At 36.4% G+C, this 17,729-nt stretch overlaps 1 protein-coding gene across 3 annotated transcripts in view; it reads right to left on the bottom strand.

Moving 5' to 3' along the window:
- The window catches only part of SCAF4 (SR-related CTD associated factor 4), a 61,684-nt gene that overhangs the window by 27,612 nt on the left and 16,343 nt on the right, over positions 1-17,729 (bottom strand). For all 3 annotated transcript variants that reach the window (XM_007965075.3, XM_007965105.3, XM_007965096.3), the window contains exons 2-7: positions 8,594-8,677; positions 7,740-7,784; positions 6,056-6,217; positions 4,533-4,668; positions 4,066-4,208; positions 3,311-3,487 (exon numbers count right to left, since the gene is read on the bottom strand). In XM_007965075.3, the coding sequence (XP_007963266.2) occupies positions 3,311-3,487; positions 4,066-4,208; positions 4,533-4,668; positions 6,056-6,217; positions 7,740-7,784; positions 8,594-8,677 (747 nt within the window). The remainder of the gene's footprint in view (positions 1-3,310; positions 3,488-4,065; positions 4,209-4,532; positions 4,669-6,055; positions 6,218-7,739; positions 7,785-8,593; positions 8,678-17,729) is intronic.

Raw genomic sequence — 17,729 nt, 5'->3', positions numbered from 1 at the left:
AGACTCCATCTGGGGAAAAAAAAAAAAAAAAAAAAAGACAAGAAAAAGAAAAAATAGTTCTGCCTAGAGATTCTGGTTTTGCTTTATTGAACAACAGATTTCTGAATCAGTAATGAAAGTTCCGTCCTTAGACAACACAGTATATAGGACTAAACTAAGTGTAAAGAGTGTTCTGGGATAGAGCTAACTTATGTTTCTTTCTTTGTAGTTCTAGGCCAAGTGAGTAAAGTTCTTACAAATGAGCAAGTTAGTATTTTCTGAACAGGAACCATCATAGCCCAGGTACCTTGCTGTTTTACACACATTTTTATTTAACCCTCATGGCAACAATAAAATATTTTTACTACTATCTTTATTTTACACTACTGAACACTAAACATTAATTCAACAACAGGATAGTCTGTAAGTAATTGGAGCCAAAATTAAAATCTGGTCAAAGTTGCCTACAAAAAACAAAACCTATGATCTTCACGATTTGTTAATATTAATATGTTCTTTAAAGTTTGAATAATACTGCTTTGAAAAAAATACTTAAAGCAATTAAAAAATTTAAATGGGGTCTATCCAAAAAGAAATTTTAGTTGCTTTTTAGGAAACTGAAGATCTATAAAGCAGCTGAAACAGACAAATTATTTCCAGTGAGAAGCCTGAAATAGACCTTTTATGTCAAAGGAAAAGCACAGAATTCCTTTTTCTAAACTTACGGGCCAATCAACTTAAGGTTAAATACTAGAGCAATTAGAATTCACATTAATAAGAGAAAGATGCTCACTATCATGGCTTTTCCTAAATTTACCTATAAATTCAAAGGAATTCTATACACCGACATAGAAATGTATAGAGTTTTCCAGTTTATCTGGAAAAGTATGCTGTGATGGTTAATTTTGTGTCAACCTAAGTTATGTAGTGCTCAGTGTATCATCCAACACTAACCTAGATGTTGCTGTGAAGGTGTTTTTTAGATGAGTTTTTTAGATGAGATTTAAATCAGTAGACTCTGAGTAAAGCAGACTACTCTCGATAATGAGTGGGCCTCAATCAATCAGTTGAAGGCATTAAAAATAAGAACTGAGGTAGAAGGAATTATCCTCAACAGTGCAACAGAGAAACCCTGGCCTGAGTTTTTAGTCTGCTATCCTGGAAATTCAGACTCAGGCCTACAATGTTAACGCCTCCTGAATTTCCAGCCTGCAGACCTACCCTACAAATTTCAAAATTGCTAGCCCCTACAATTGCGTGAGCCAGTTTCGTAAGGCAAACCTATCTTTCATTCAACAATCTAGATAGACAGATGCAGATGCAGATACAATTACTGGTTTTGTTTCCCTGGAACTCCTGACAAATACACTTCATGATAAATGAATAAAGTTGGAAAAAGTATGAGGGAGAGTTTGTAAAACAGTTAAGTGGGAGGGGGAGAGATGGGACACCAGGAAATGAAAGACAGTCTGTTACAAGAAAGATGATGATGCAGAAATAAACAAATATATTAGTAGGACAGAACAGTGTCCAGAGGTAAGACACAGAAACATATGGGAATTTAGTGTATAAAAAAGTAGTGAGGGAGAACTGGCTATTTTCAAAAATATAAAGGTTTAACTATCTTGAACCATATTCTAAAACAGATTCCAGAGGGACTAAACAGACAATCATAAAAAAAAAACCTTACTAGAATACAGAATTCTTTTTTAATACAAATGAGTTTTCCTAATCACAACATAAAACAAAAAACTTATAAAACCAAATATATGAATTTATGTTCATATGCGCATGCAAACAGGTATGCAAGAATATGCACAAACAAATCTGTTCAAATCTACAGTGTGGAATTCTTCCCTTATTTTATAACTTTCTGTATTACCTGGTTTTTTTTTTCATACACGTATATATTTCCTTTTTACTCAAAAAAATGTATCCAACTTTTGTTTAATCAGTCATCACTCATAAATCACTAAGATATAATGAAAACTGTTATTTACTACGTACATTTTAAATTTAGACTATTGGCAATAAAGTCCTTCTGTTTTTATAGTTAGGATGTTGGAAAGAATCAGAAATTTTAAAGATGATGAAACCAAAGGCATCAGTCCTGATTTTCAAACTTTTGAGTTTTTTTGCAGTGAAAACTGAAATGTCAAATGATGTTTTACAAAGTCATAAACCAAATAAAACAGACAAGAGTGAAGCTGTTAGGGTTAAATTTCAATGAGAAGCTCTAAGCTGTTCAGCATATCCATATCCTTAGTGGCAACTTCTTAAATACGCCTAAGAAACCACAAGCCCAATAGAGCAGCTGAAAGACACTGACCTAACTCAAATCCTCTTTGTTGTTGTTGCTTGTTTTTTAGAGACAGGATCTCATTCTGTTGCCCAGGCTAGTGGCACAATCATGGCTTACTGCAGCTTTGAATTCCTGGGGCCAAGCAATCCTCCCACCTCAGCATCCTGAGTGGCTAGGGCTACAGATGCGACAATGCCCAGCTGGTTCCCAAACCCTCATATTATATATATGGTAACTAAAGTTAAAATGCACGCACACACTAAAAATCATATACTTTATACATTTTTATATATTAAAAATACCCATACATTATTAATACACACACATATATATTAAAAATAAACACAGACGGGGTCTCACTATGTTGCCCAGGCTGGTCTCAAACTCCTGGGCTCATGAGATCCTCCCTTCTCGACCTCCCAAAGTGTTGGGACTATAGGCATGAGTCACCACACTTGGCTGTCTGGTTTTTTTAACAGCAAAAAACTGAAAGCAATTTGAATGTCTATTAGTAGTGGAATGGCTGAACTGTAATGTGCTCGTGTAGTGGAATACTATGTATTACATGCATTCAGTAAAAATGTAGATCTAAATCCACTATTAACGTTAACAACAACAAAAAAGATATAAGAGTATTAACACCAAAACAAGTGGGTATGTATTATAATCAATTAAAGAAAAGCATGTATCTGTAGGAAATTAATTCTGAAAAGATATAAGGCAAAATGTTACACAGTAATCCCCAAGTACTGGGGTTAATGAAGAATTTTCTGTTTCCTTTACTCCCTAATTTTTTTTTTTTTCACTTTTTCCATTTTACACTAGCAAATTCAGCTTCAAACCCTGGAAATTTTTGCAGTGAGCACACATCACATTTAAAACCAGGGAAAATAATCGATGTTTTGATGTTGAGGGGGAAAATCTCTCAAATTACAAAACAACATAATGCACAATCCACAGAAGGGATAACTTCCATAATTCAAGTTGAGTGATATAAATGGTGGAGTGGGTTATGTGAGAGAAATATACCTTGTCAAATGCAGTTTTCTGTTCAGGTGGGGGGAAAGCAGCTTTTTGTTCAGATGGTTGTGTAGGAGTTGTCTTTAACTGAGCTGTGATAGCCTGAACCTGAGCCATCACAGCATTGTCAAGGGCAGGAGACTGTGGTTTTGGAGGCTGTTGAAAAGTCTGAAGGATCTGCTGAAGCTTAAAGAATGGGAAAACCAATAAATCACAGAACAAAGTATAATCATACTATCAAAAGTTAATTTAATAAAAAAAAGTCTTAAAGGTGATTCAAAGTAGCACAGGCACAGAATAAATTGGGAAAAAATTCTTTTACTAATGGTTAAATTTGTTGTGAATGAATATACAGAGATACAATGGGTGTTGCTTAAGGTTAAAAATGTATGCTGACAATGTCAATGATATAAGATGATGGTCAAAGAGAAACGAAAATACACTAAATTGTGAACAAGGTAAGATAAGTTTACTAGAAAAATGGAAAAATCCTCTCCGTTACAAATAATTTTGAAATCCATCAGAAATGCTAGAATTGTGAGCAACATGAGCCACTTAGCAGTTCTAAAGTCGTGTGTTGTTCCCTTGTTTATCACTTCTACATTTTCCCTATTACTCCTACATTACTTCTCGTGAAGGCTTTTCTAGTTGAAAAGCAGATGTATTTTCTCCTTTGAATGTGCTTATGAATGAAGAACAGAAAACAAGAAGTGACAACAGTACCTAGTCCTGCAAACAATTTCACCTTTGAGTAGACAGTTTACCTGTTGGCCTTGAGTTGTCTGAAACAGCTGAGCCACAGCAGCAAAAGCATCAGAGCTGGGCAACTGTGGTACAGCTGGGACGGAGTTTGGAGTGGCTTGTGCGGTAGGTTCAGAAGAAACTTTTACTGGAGGTGGAGGTGAGCCTAAAAAAGAAAAGAGCATTAAGACCTAAAAACAAGTTAATCTGCGAGTTTTCCTAATTAAGCTTCTTCGCTAAAATAACATTTTATCCAATTTAACACAGCATAAAATATATAGATTGTGGCACTAGAGTTTACACTGTAACAACTACCAGAAAAGTAGACCTTTATTATAAATAGGAATTACGGAAAGAAAATCGTACCTTCCAAGATGTAAACTCAAGTTTCCTTCTTATAGAAAAATTCCATCAATACAGATAAACTCTGACTGTTTCATGTGCAAAAAATTATGCCATTGTGTGAGCTCACAGATACATTTGACCATACCTTCATTATTGGTAACACTTTCTGCTACTGGGGCTGCATTACTAGTTCCTGCTGCCATGTCCAAAAGAGGTTGAATAATTTCAATTTTGAACACTCCGTTTTTTTGCCAAAGGTTCAGCACACGAACTATTTTACTCTGTTATGCGTGGGGAACACAAATATACAATAAATATTGGCATAAATCACCTATTATACTCTTACAAAAAAAAAAAAAAAGAAGAAAACCCCCTAGGCTAATATTTCCATACTATGTGTGTTTCATAAACAGGTGAAAAAAAATTAGAAATACAACTTGGTTAAACTACTCTAATTAGTCTTTCTTCAGTGGTATCATCTAGAGTAAGGAACAGAGAGGGACTACAGACCCAGACAATAAAAAGAAATGTATTATTTGACATTTTCATTTTATTTTACTTATGGTTACAAAGAAACTCTATCACTGACCAAAAAAAAAAAAAAAAAAAAAAAAAAAAGCTATCTTAAAGAAGTAAATGAAGGAGAATTTCTTGAGAGTAATTATAACAGCTAAAATATTTAAGAAACTGGCCTGTAATCAAAATTTAAATTATGTGGCCAAGTAAATATGAAGGAGATCCAGAGAAGATGTTATTCACGGGCACAACTTTTATTTTTACTTAAAGAATCATCTTGGTTTTGGGTGTATTTTTCCCATAACAGCATTCTTCCAAGAATATAAAAACAGCATCTATGACACTCAAATTTATGTTGTTTATTGTAAATGTCTCTGTTCTTCATTATTCTGAGTATGTTTACTAGTATAATTCCCCCACCTACTTATAGTCAGCTACTATATCTGTAATGTTTTTCTACTTTTATATAGTATGTTGTAAAGCAAACTGTATATATAAGGAATTAAATACTGTAGTCTGATTGCTAATGAATACCACTTAAGCATTAGCATCTCTGTGTGTTGGGGAAGAACATCAGTTATTGGCCCTTTCTTTCTGGAATAACCAACAATCAGATGATACCTGTCTTTTTCTACTGCACAATTTCTTCCTTACTCAACTACACAAGCACATCTTTCCAACGATACCTTCTTTAAAGATGATGTTCCTTTCGTGTTATTTTTTAAAAATTTTACTTTACTGTGGTAAGAACACTTAACTGAGATCCACTCAGCACATTTTTAAGTGTACAATACAGAACTGTTAACTATAGGTACAAGGTTGTTCAACAGATCTCTACAACCTATTCATTTTGCTTAACTGAATGTTTCCCTTACCCCTGGTCCCTGGCAACCACTATTACACTCTTTGATTCTATAAGTTTTGTTCCTGTCATATTTCAACAGTATGACTGATAATCCTGAAGAACTCATAAGAAAACAGATAAATATGAACTGACTACTGAAGAAAAAACTGTGTTTTGTTTCAACCTCACAGACATCGCTATACGAAAATCTTATCTAGTAAACACAGCAGGCTCCAAATATCTAATATACATTTAAAACAATATTTTTTAAAAAAGAATACAAGTTTTAGTTTAAAAATTAACTATACCTTATCTTCAGATGGACAAAGATATAAATATTGGAATGTGGCGGTTATGTTTTTAGAGAATCTTGGCCCAAAAACATCTTTATCGGTTCCAAACTGATGACGAGACTGTCGCACAATTGAGTCAATTACATATAATCCTGGAACCTTGTATTCTGGTTTACACTGCAAGGATAAAGATGTAAAATCAGTACAGAAAAAGCAAAGTCACAATCTGACACCCATTATTTTCACATTTATGAAACTTTTCTATATCCATCCAAAGGTTGCTTTTTTTAAAAAACTACTTGAATGCTTCAGCTCTCTAAATGGCTAACTTGTCAAACTGCCCATGTCTATACGGAACTACCATTATTCTCTTGATACTATTGACCCCCAATAGTATTGGGTAATAGTAATGATACTATTACTCTTCTTTGATTTCTCTGCTTCCCTACACCCAATGTACCAAAATCGACATTACTTTACCAATCCTTAAGCCAGTTCCATACAAATTCACCTATTACGATAATCTCTACAATTCATCCTGCTCAAAAAGGTAATTTTTACCTTTCAAAATTAACAAAACATTTTTAAATGTATCAATTTTAATTCTATTAAAGTACAGTACCACATAAAAATTAAAAAGGAGAAGTTGTTTTTGGCTAACTAAACTGACAACAGCAGAGAAAAGCAGAGAAACAGACACCTATATATATTTCTGGTGGTAGTGGAAACAGGTATAACCCTTTATGGAAGACAATTTAGCAATAAAAGCAAAGTCTTATTTAATCCACCAATTCTACATCTAGGAATTTATGGCAAAAAAAAAAAAATTAGGTCAAACAACTCAGAAAATGGCTGCATGCATCATGGTAACAATCACAGAGAGGAGTATTTTGCAAATGTTTATGATAAACTCTGTGGGAAAAGCAGGCTAACAACCAGTATTATATCCATTTTTACTTTTATAAATGTACATGTACATAAATAAAAAATAAATCCAAATGTATTAATAACTATTGCAGTAATTTGGTAATAGTGCCTCTAGGTAATTTTTTCCACTTTATTTATTTGTACTTTGATGTACTACTATGCAAAGTGTTTACTAACCTTTTTTTTTTTGCCTGTTGGAGCTTTAACTTTTATACCTAAGCCAGTATACAAGGGCCATGGATTAGAGACATTTTTATAAACACTGATTAGTAGGTACTACATGTCATTGCTCCAGGTCAGGGGTTAAGAACTAAGTCTCTGTTCTCTATTTTCTACTGAGACAGATGTATGCTAATCACACAGTTGTAAAACAACAGACAACTGAACTGAAAATTTTATTCTGATGGGAAAAGGGAAAAACTGGGAAAATTTTACAAAGTAATTTCATTTGAAATACTCAAAGCTGAGTTAAACGCCTAAACGTCAATAGCAGTCAGGGCAAGGGGTAGAGTAAGCACTTCAGGTTTAGGGAAGGGTCATGACCAACACACAAGAAACTGCTGTGAGCTGAGTGCTAAGTTCACAGTAAGTGAAGTACCAATTAATGGTACCGCTAAAAATTTGTTTTTATAAACTTCCAGTGATTAAAAAGAACTTCTAGTGACTACATTTTTATGAAGTGGCTTTAGAAACAAGCATCCAGGTTAAAATTTACGAAGTCAATTACAAATCATATTGTAACTAAAATGAGGTAATAATGAGAGATAGTTACCTTTTTGATGAACTTTTCTACTATTTGAACTACATGCTTATAAAGCTGAAAGAATTAAGAGAAAATTACTGTTCAGTTTACATATTTCTGCATTTCCTATAATTAGAAAATACTTAAAACTCTGAAATCTATACAATTTAAATATTATCAATACTGAATGAACCATGAGAAACACATAATCAAAAATTTAAAAAAATCTTAAAAAACAAATCAGAGAAAAACTAAAAACAGAAAACTACAAAAATTCCCCAAACAGAAGGTCCTTTTTCTTAAATTTTAAAACAAAAAACCTTCATGAAGCAGAATATTTGGCAACCTTATGGGACAAAACCAATGGATTAGGGCTAAACAATGTAGTTTCTAAAACAAGTCACATTTTAAAGTGTGATATTGGGTAAGACATCTCATTTCATGGAGCTTGAATTTTTTCTCTTTAAATAAAAACGAAGCTAAATAGTTGGCTTATGATAAGGAATATGTAAAAATTTTTAAAAACTGCTTTGAGGCTGGGCATGGTGGCGCACACCTGTAATCCCAGTTACTTGGGTGGCTCAGGCATGAGAATCACTTGAACCCGGGAGGGGGAAGTTGCAGTGAGCCGAGATCCCACCACTGCATTCCAGCCTGGGCGACACAGTGAGACTCTGTCCCCCTATCCCTGCCAAAAACCAAACTGCTTTGAAACAATATGTTACAATGCAAATGTATGCTTATCATGTACCTTAAGCAAAGGCTGGTTAGAGCTCTTTGACTTAGGCCTGAACTAATTCACAAGTTGACTTCTCATGTTTAAAAGTAAAAAATATTTTCAAAATTTCAAAAACATTTCTCAAATTGATTTATTTTGTCATTACCTTAATAGCTTTAATAGCAGCTTTAGTGATGAGAATCATCTTGGCTCTAGAGATGGGAGGTTTCATATCCATAAGCGAAAAGAGCTTAAAAGACAAAAAAAAAAACCACAAAACAACACTTTAAAAAATCTTTTGAAACATAAAGTTTAACTAGTTGGCTAGTAAATAACCACCTTTCCTACATATCTGCATCACCACTTGGAAAATACAAATGGGGTGGGTGGGGAGGGAGGTCTTAGCAGCCAGGGCAGCAGGAAGAGCTTCGGTGGCCAGGCAGCCCAGCTTTGTGAAGGCTCTTGGTGTGCAGGCACCCAACACACACCCTCCCCACCGCCATGATACCCAAGAAGGTCAGCTTTGCCAAAGGGGTGGTGAAGGGGTAGGGAAGAAACAGCCCAAGAGGCAACTGGCATGGCTGTCAGCTAAACCCGTTCCTGCCAAAGAGGAAATGAAGCTGAAAAACGGCAGCAGAGAAGGATAAATCCTTAGACAAAAAAGTGCAAACAAAAGGGAAAGGGAAGGGGAGCAACGAGAAAACAGGCTCAAGTGACTAACCAAGAAACTAAAGATTTACCTGCAGAAAATGGAGAAACTAAAACCAACGAGAATCCAGCCTCTGATGACGCCAGAGAAAGAAGCCAACTCTACTCAGTACATACCATGTCTTATCAGTGGTCCCTTCATCCCACTTTTTATGTATAAATGCTTTTTTTTTTTTTTTAAAGAGGTAAAATCATTCGCTGGTTATTTTTTGGTACAACCAGAAGAGTGTGGGATGTTGTATTACGGGAGGCTTTGACTGTCTTGGATGTCCGCTCAACATTCCACAGATGGGGGGATTACTTTTTATATCCTATAATGTCTCTACTAAATATACAAAAATTAGCCGGCTGTGGTGGCATGCGCCTGTAATCCCAGCTACTCAGGAGGTGGAGGTTGCAGTAAGCCAAGACTGCGTCACTGCACTCCAGCCTGGGCAACACAGCAAGATTTTGTTTCCAAAAAGCACAAACAAATAAAAAACAAATTTAACAAATCTCACAACAGTAAATCTACAGCCATCAGGTGCTTCCATGAGACTTAACCACATACTTCTCCCAAAGGGTTAAATCCAACCAAAACATAAGGAGAGTCCATAGAGGGTTATAAAGATAAAATCCTGACATTAAGAAACATATCTAGCTTCTTATTGTTTTTGTTTGGTTTAACCATAAGCATACACTTACCTGGGACTTCCAAAAGATATTGTGAAGTTTCAGAGATTCCCAACATTATGAAACTCATACGAATCACATTTCCATTCTTTCAATTTATGTCAATATTCCAAATATGGAGCCCTAGGGTATGAACTTTTACCAGACCACTAGCTAAGAGGCTAGCCTAAAACACGAGTGTTTTCTCAGAGTAAACAGTCCCACCTAGCAGTGTATCCTAAAAATTCAGACAGTTTTCACACCTTTTCAAAACTACAGACATCAGTAACAATTTTAGAAAAGGTATGGAATGCCAAATATAATCAATAAAAAACCAGATAACTACTTAAGCAGAAAATAATATAATTTTCCATAAGATAACAGAAAATGGAGAAAACACTAAGATATGAACACAGGAATTCATTTTAATAAAAGGATTCTCTAAATAAGGTTGTGATTCTTCATTGTATTACTTCATTTACCAATGTAATAAAAAAATTCTCTTTGAGAATAAAATGCTAACTGAAAGGCAATTAGAAAAGAAATAGTAAGGCCAGGTGCAGTGGCTCACCTGACGACAGGAGTTTGAGACCAGCCAGGCCAACATGGCGAAACCCCCTCTCTACTATAAATACAAAATGGTGGCAGGCGCCTGTAGTCCCAGCTACTTGGGAGGCTGAGGCAGGAGACCCGCTTGAAACCAGGAGGAGGTTGCAATAAGCCATGATTGCGCCACTGCACTCCAGGCTGGGCGACAGAGTGAGACTCTTCGTCTTTAAAAAAAAAAAAAAAAAAAGAAAAGAAATAGTAAATCCTTAAAACTATATAAACCAGTAAGAAACGATTTAACATATTTCAACTTAAATACAAATTCTAAAAAAATCAACACTGCATGATTCATAAATATGTAGCATACATTTATAAAAGGTATATTCTATGTTATAAAATCTATTAAGACAGTTGCTTATTATTGCTCTATTTTCTATACCTTAACACAGTGACAGGGCATGCAAAAAAAACCAAAAACCGAAAAACAAACCAAAAAAACCCATGGGTTTTAAGAACGAACACGCCCACACACATTTAATTCTTGGATTGTCTCCACAACTCTTAAATGATTTCTGCAAAAATCCTGAAGAAACTAGGAACCCTCTCTTCCTTGTTCTCAACCTCCTGAGCCAAGACCACTTCTTAATGTGATTGATGCCAAACACTTAAGACACTACTATATTTTGGATAGATTAAATCTCTAATAATAAAGTAGAAGCAATAAAGGGCCTTTCCCTGTAGAAAGTCAAGAGGGTCAGGATGGTCAGGAGGCCAAGAAAAGGAATCTAAATGTGTATCCAACGCAGTCTGGAACTTTCATGCAGGTACAAGAAACTTATGTCAAAGTAGCCACAAGATTATTTTATAGATGAACAAATGTGACTCCCTGTTTACTGCTACAAATCAAAGCTTTGTGTGAAATCTCTATGCGGAGGGTGGGTAAGAAAGCCTCTACCTGTCTATTCTTTTCCTGATCCCTTCTCCTCATTCCTGAACTGTAGGAGACTGAGGCCCATTGGGCACTGGTTTCCCCATCACTGGGGAGGTGGGCATCTATTTGATGGTTGATTTTGCGAACCAGGTACTTCCTTTCCCATTTTCTAATGATTTTGTAACATACAAACTCACTGTTTTCCCTTCCCTTCTCCTTTCCCTGGGAAAGTACAATGAATAAATAAAGACTCATTGGTACTGAAACTGTAAAAAAAAAAAAAAAAAAAGAAAGAAAGAAATGAGCAACAGTAAGAACGACTTCTCTGGTCATTGAAAGCTTAAGAGTAAATTTTAAGGAAGCCTAAGCCAGAGCTAATATTCATCTAATCCCTCCAAAAAGCACTTCTTTATCATTTTAGCAGTAAGCGACTCACTAAATTAACACCTAAATGAACACACAAGACAGACTAGTGTAGCTTCTAAGGGAACACTCCATAGTCTCCACTTAAATTATCATAATGTATTTAAAAAATTAAAGACTATACCACATAACAGTATAACCATCATTCAGGCAAAAGACCAGCAAGAGAACCGTCAGATACCATAATCTGAGACAGTTGCAGAGTATTATTACATTCCATAAAGAAAATATTATTTGGAAAGAGAAGAGGAAACCAACATTTGAGTGGTTATCAGGCAGCAATGAGTTTAAGTGATATGACATGTACTTTTTACTTAATCATGTTAACTAAGGCAGATCTGTTATACCTGTTTTGAGATAATACTCAAAAAGGGTTACATCTGTTTTAGATGACGCCTAGGCCACGATCTGAACTAAAATTTTCTGATTCTAAAGTTCACACTCCCTAAAAACATACCCATACCCGATACAATGCTGCATATAGACTAAATTTGTGCAGAGACCATCAACTATGATAGGGAATACAGGTCGGAAAAAAAAAATCCAGGAAGGCCTTTGTGCCTGCCTGTATACTGTTTGGATTCAGGGATAACAATGAAACATACTGAATTTAATTTGGGATGCCTACTAAATATCCAGGCAGAGAAAGGAATCTTGAATGTAAAAGAGATCCAGGCTACAAACTGAAAGGTTATAGAACTATGAGGATGGATTAGAAGGAGCCTGGAGTAAGAAGGGAGCCAAGAACATACATACCAGGCTGGTGCAGTGGTTCACAACTGTAATGCCAGCACTTTGGGAGGCCGAGGCAGGCGGATCACCTGAGGTCAGGAGTTTGAGACTGGACTGGCCAACATGGTGAAACCCCATCTCTACTAAAAATACAAAAATTAATTGGGCATGGCGGCACGTGCCTGTAGTCTCAGCTACTCAGGATGCTGAGGCATGAGAATCTAGAACTTAGGCGGCAAAGGTTGCAGTGAGCCAAGATGGTGCCACTGCACTCCAGTCTAGGATACAGAGCAAGACTCTGTCTCCGAAAACAAAAACAAAAAAAATCACAAAACAGAACAACAACATATATACCAAAAATTTCAATGTAGCAGAGAAAAAAACCTGCAAAAATGAACACCAGGACAAAGTAGAATCCCAGAAATTAAAGACATCTGGCATAGCCAAATGCTACAAGAGGTTCATCAGGATGCAAAGCAAATCTTGTTCATTTAGTTTGGCAATTAGGTGAATGCAAGTGACATCAGTTTTTGGAAGTGATTCCAAATTCCAACTGGTTAAGGAATGAGTGGCAGGCAAGGAAGCAGAAACGCATTTTTGGTTCATTTTTCATTAATTCAACAAATATCTGAGAGCTTAGTAAGTGGCAAGCTGAGGAGGAGACAGGACCATGTTCCAAGGCTTTTTTATAAGTGAGCACCCTTACTTACTTCTTACTTGTTAGCATTATAAAGTTTCCATCAGTTCTCTCTCTCTCTTTCTTTCTGTTTCTTTCTTTCTTTCTTTTAACTCGGGAGTTCAAGTGATCCTCCCATCTCAGCCTCCCCAGCAGCTGGAACTACAGGCATGTGCCACCCCATCAGAGAAGTTTCTTTTCAGATTACTTTTATTCTCCTTTACCAAAATTTTTCTTAAAATTTCAAGCTGTGCATTTGCATTTGATACAATTTATGAAGAAAAACACTACAGGCAAATACAGATTTTTCAAATTTGGAGGTGTGCAAAATCACCTTTTAACACTCAATGAATGCTGTTAATATTTTATTGACTTATTTAATGCACAAATTCATCAAACAGTCTCCACCTTTTGCGAGACAAAAAAGTTCCCTGATACCTACAGCAATGCCTTCACTCGACAGATACAGAAATCCAGAAATTATGCTGATGTACTTTGACATAAAGGATATAAATTGATATACTTTCCTGGTAAGCATGCACACTGACACTGTCCATTTTGACAGAAATAGTAACAGCCTTTATGGTAAGGCAGACTTTATAATTCCATTTTACAGATGACAGCACTGAGGCTCAACAGTCTGCTCAGATATAAAGTTAATTAAGTGGCATAATTCAATCTGTAATCAACCATTTCCCAAAACTCTAATTCTTTCAACTAGTACCCAACAATAACAAAATTATTTCAAATATATTAGCCCAGAAAAATAGTGTACAGATAGTAAAGATAAAAAGGACTGTACAGTTACATTAGGTGGGAAAAAATTGCAATGTAGACCCAAACTAGAAAGTAATACACTAACATATAATTGTTATGGAGTTGAACCCAAGAACTTTTTAATTAAAAAAATTAAGTGGCCAGAGGTATAAAGTGATGTGCCCACCCAAGCAACAAGTTAGAGGTGATATAAATTACTAAAATAGTGTCAATTTTTTGATGCTTTAAAAAACACTACAATATTGAATGTGGTGACTTAGGAGGAAAGTGTCAGCATAATTTATTTAGATGATCAAATTTCAATTTCTCAAGAGTAAAGATCAATACACTGTTTTTATGTTTTAGAGCTCAATTTTATCTTAGGGCATGAGGGACAGCTTTAAATAGCCAGCATGTTATACATTCAGAAATTCCTATTTCTGAATATTGACTCATCCAAATATTTCCAGGTAAGACATGGGCCCTCTACTGTTGCCAGTTCTGCTGAGTTTAATTCTCCCACTTGTTTGTTGCTTTTTTTTTTTTTTTTAAAGTCTCACTGTTTCCCACACTGGAGTGCAGTGGCGGGATCTTGGCTCACTGCAACCTTTGCCTCCCGGGTTCAAGCGATTCTCCTGCCTTAGCCTCCTGAGTAGCTGGGATTACAGACGTGCACCACCACACCCAGCTAATTTTTGCATTTTTAGTAGAGATGGGGTTTCGCCTTGTTGCCTAGGCTGGTCTTTAACTCCTGGCCTCGTGTGATCTGCCCACCTCGGCCTCCCAAAGCGCTGGCATTACAGGCGTGTCCGGCCTGATTCTTTTTTTTTTTTTTGAGATGAAGTCTCGCTATTGTCCCCCAGGCTGGAGTGCAATGGCGCAATCTCGGCTCACTGCAACCTCCACCTCCCGGGTTCAAGCGACTCTCCTGCCTCAGTCTCCCAAGTAAGCTGGGATTACAGGCGCCTGCCACCATGCCCCGCTAATTTTTGTATTTTTAGTAGAGATGGGGTTTTCACCATGTTGGCCAGGCTGGTCTCGAACTCCTGACTTCAGGTGATCCACCCGCCTCAGCCTCCCAAAGTGCTGGGATTACAGGCGTTTGAGCCACTGTGCCCGGCCTGATTCTCCCATTTTTAAAATAAACACTGATGGTCTTCTTTATAAAACTGTTAATAGCATGAAATGAAATGAAAGCACCTAAAATAACCAGCGCTTAATAAATGGCTTGGTCTCTAACTCCTATCCCCTCTCACATATACTGATCCCTGACTTTTGTTTCCCTTAATTAAAATCAATTATATTGCTCATTGTTATATGTTTTATTTTACATTTACACATGGTACATTTTCTCATTCTAAAACAGAATGAACTTGTTAGTTGTAAATGATTACTGAGTCCTTACTTGTGTCTAAAGCAAAGTTGCAATTTATTAATCTTTAAATAAAAGAGTTAATTGTCATGGTCACCAATATTGTTTGAGGAATCTCTCAAGAGAAGCATATAATCTGGCGGTGATCTAAGATTTTGACTGATTTTCCGATCAATCAGAAAATCACTGATTTTCCACAATAATTTGTTAGAATAATGGTTAAGTGCACGGGCTCAATAATCAACTGCCTCAGAAATCTTGGCTCTACCACTTGCTACCTATGAGAATTTATTTCACCATCTGTAAAATGGGGATAATAGTACTCCCTACTTAATTAGTGAAGTCTAAGAATTAAATACGGCCGGGCGCGGTGGCTCAAGCCTGTAATCCCAGCACTTTGGGAGGCCGAGGCGGGCGGATCACAAGGTCAGGAGATCGAGACCATCCTGGCTAACACCGTGAAACCCCGTCTCTACTAAAAAAAAATACAAAAAACTAGCCGGGCGTGGTGGCGGGCGCCTGTAGTCCCGGCTACTTGGGAGGCTGAGGCAGGAGAATGGCGTGAACCCGGGGGACGGAGCTTGCAGTGAGCCGAGATCGCGCCACTGCACTCCAGCCTGGGGCACAGAGCAAGACTCCGTCTCAAAAAAAAAAAAAAAAAGAATTAAATACAAACAATACATACAAAAGCACTTAGAGCAACACCTAGCACAGAGTAAATACAAAACAGACATTAATGAGTATTACCACTACACGTAATTTTTTTGAGAAAAAGATAGAATCCTGGAGTTAATCCAGAGCAGTGTTTTTCAAACTGTGGGTTGAGATCCATGAATGAATTATATAATTCCTACTGTGTGTATTGTGGTCAAAAAATATGAAGGACAACAGCCCAGGGAAAAATTATCTTGTTTTTAGAAATGAGGAAAATAAGGCCCAAACTAACTGCTAGTCACCTTTCAAAAATGTGTAGGTTCCTTCAAACCATTAATAAATTTCTCATGGACAAACGGGGGGAGGGTGGGGGAAAGAAGCACTGCCATGTCAGAAAAAATCTTCATGTTTTTCAATCAAGTTTAGATACACATAAGTATTATACACAGAGTAGACAAGAGATTCAAAGACAATTCAGTTACTTATGACCAACATCCAATTTCAGTCAACAAACCTCAGGAAAAAAAGCTATTAGCTTTATATATCAAGTCTGAAAGCCACAAGATTTAATGTAATTCCAACGAAATCTACTAGTGAGAAAAACCAGAAATTGTGGTATTCTACAGAGAGCGAGAAAGATTTGGTTTTGAATCCGGGTCTGGACATGCAGATGATTCTGGGCAAATTAATTTCTCTAAGCCATAATGTCCTCATTTGTAAAAAGGATATACCGATGTCTGCTTGATACGTATCAGTTTCAGTTAGAACGAAATGAGTTTCTGTATATGAAATGAATGACTTGGACTATGTCACCCGGCAGAGGACAAGTATTCAATAAACATCACTAGGTGCAGAGCTCCCCCAACATTATAGCCTGTATTCACAATTAATGTTATCTGTGAACGAATAAAAAATGTCAGAGCAGCCAGAGAAAACCATGAAATCCTCCTGCATGAAAATAACAACAGCCCCTCCAAATACAAGACTTCTTTAGAAGGGATAAGCATAGTGGAAAAACATGCTGCTTTGGCACTTTGCTCTGTCACTAGCAGAATGACCATGAAAACGTCTAAACATGCCACGGCCCGGATGCATGACATATAGAAGCCTGAGACACAAAATCCTCTAAAAAATATGAAGAATAATTCATCCTGATCCCTAATACCAGTAAAGAGTTTCAAGTGAAGATAAGGAAGAACGAGGCTATCTGGCCTGTGATACCTGCAGAATTCACAATGTTTAGGGATTAGTCAAAGTAACATGAGTACTCTGCTATTTACCAATGGCATAAACCTTAACAAGTTTAGTCAACCTTTCTAAACTTCAAGACTTTTTAAAATCTGAAAAACAGGGATTAACTGGCTCACCTCACCACATTGTTAGGATTAAACAGGATAATGTATATAAATCTCTTAGCCCAGTAACTAACAACATAAGTGCTCAGTAAATGGAGCAAAACAATGTGACGATAACTAGTATTTTCTCTCTATTAGCCAAATGATAAGATGATCCTGGTTAATTCCCTTTAAGTATGGTATCCTCAAATGGACAGGGTCTGGATGTAGTCCTGCATTGTGAATTGGCTTTTTTATTAGTTTCCTATTTCTGTAGTAAGAAATTACCACAAATTTACTGGCTTAGAGCAACACAAATTACACTTTCGAGGTCAGAATCTCACTAGCATCAGCAAGGCGACATTCCTTGTAGAGGCTCTAGGGAAGAATCTATTTCTTGACTATTCTAACTTCTACAGGGTGCCTACATTCTTTTGGCTCATGGCCTCTTCTTCCATCTTCAGAGCCAGCGGTATAGCGTCTTCTCCTTCTATCTCTTCTGTTGTTTTACTTCCT

Source organism: Chlorocebus sabaeus, chromosome 2 (assembly GCF_047675955.1).
Source record: "Chlorocebus sabaeus isolate Y175 chromosome 2, mChlSab1.0.hap1, whole genome shotgun sequence".
Taxonomy (NCBI): Eukaryota; Metazoa; Chordata; class Mammalia; order Primates; family Cercopithecidae; genus Chlorocebus; species Chlorocebus sabaeus.
This window is presented reverse-complemented; position numbering and strand designations above follow the sequence as displayed.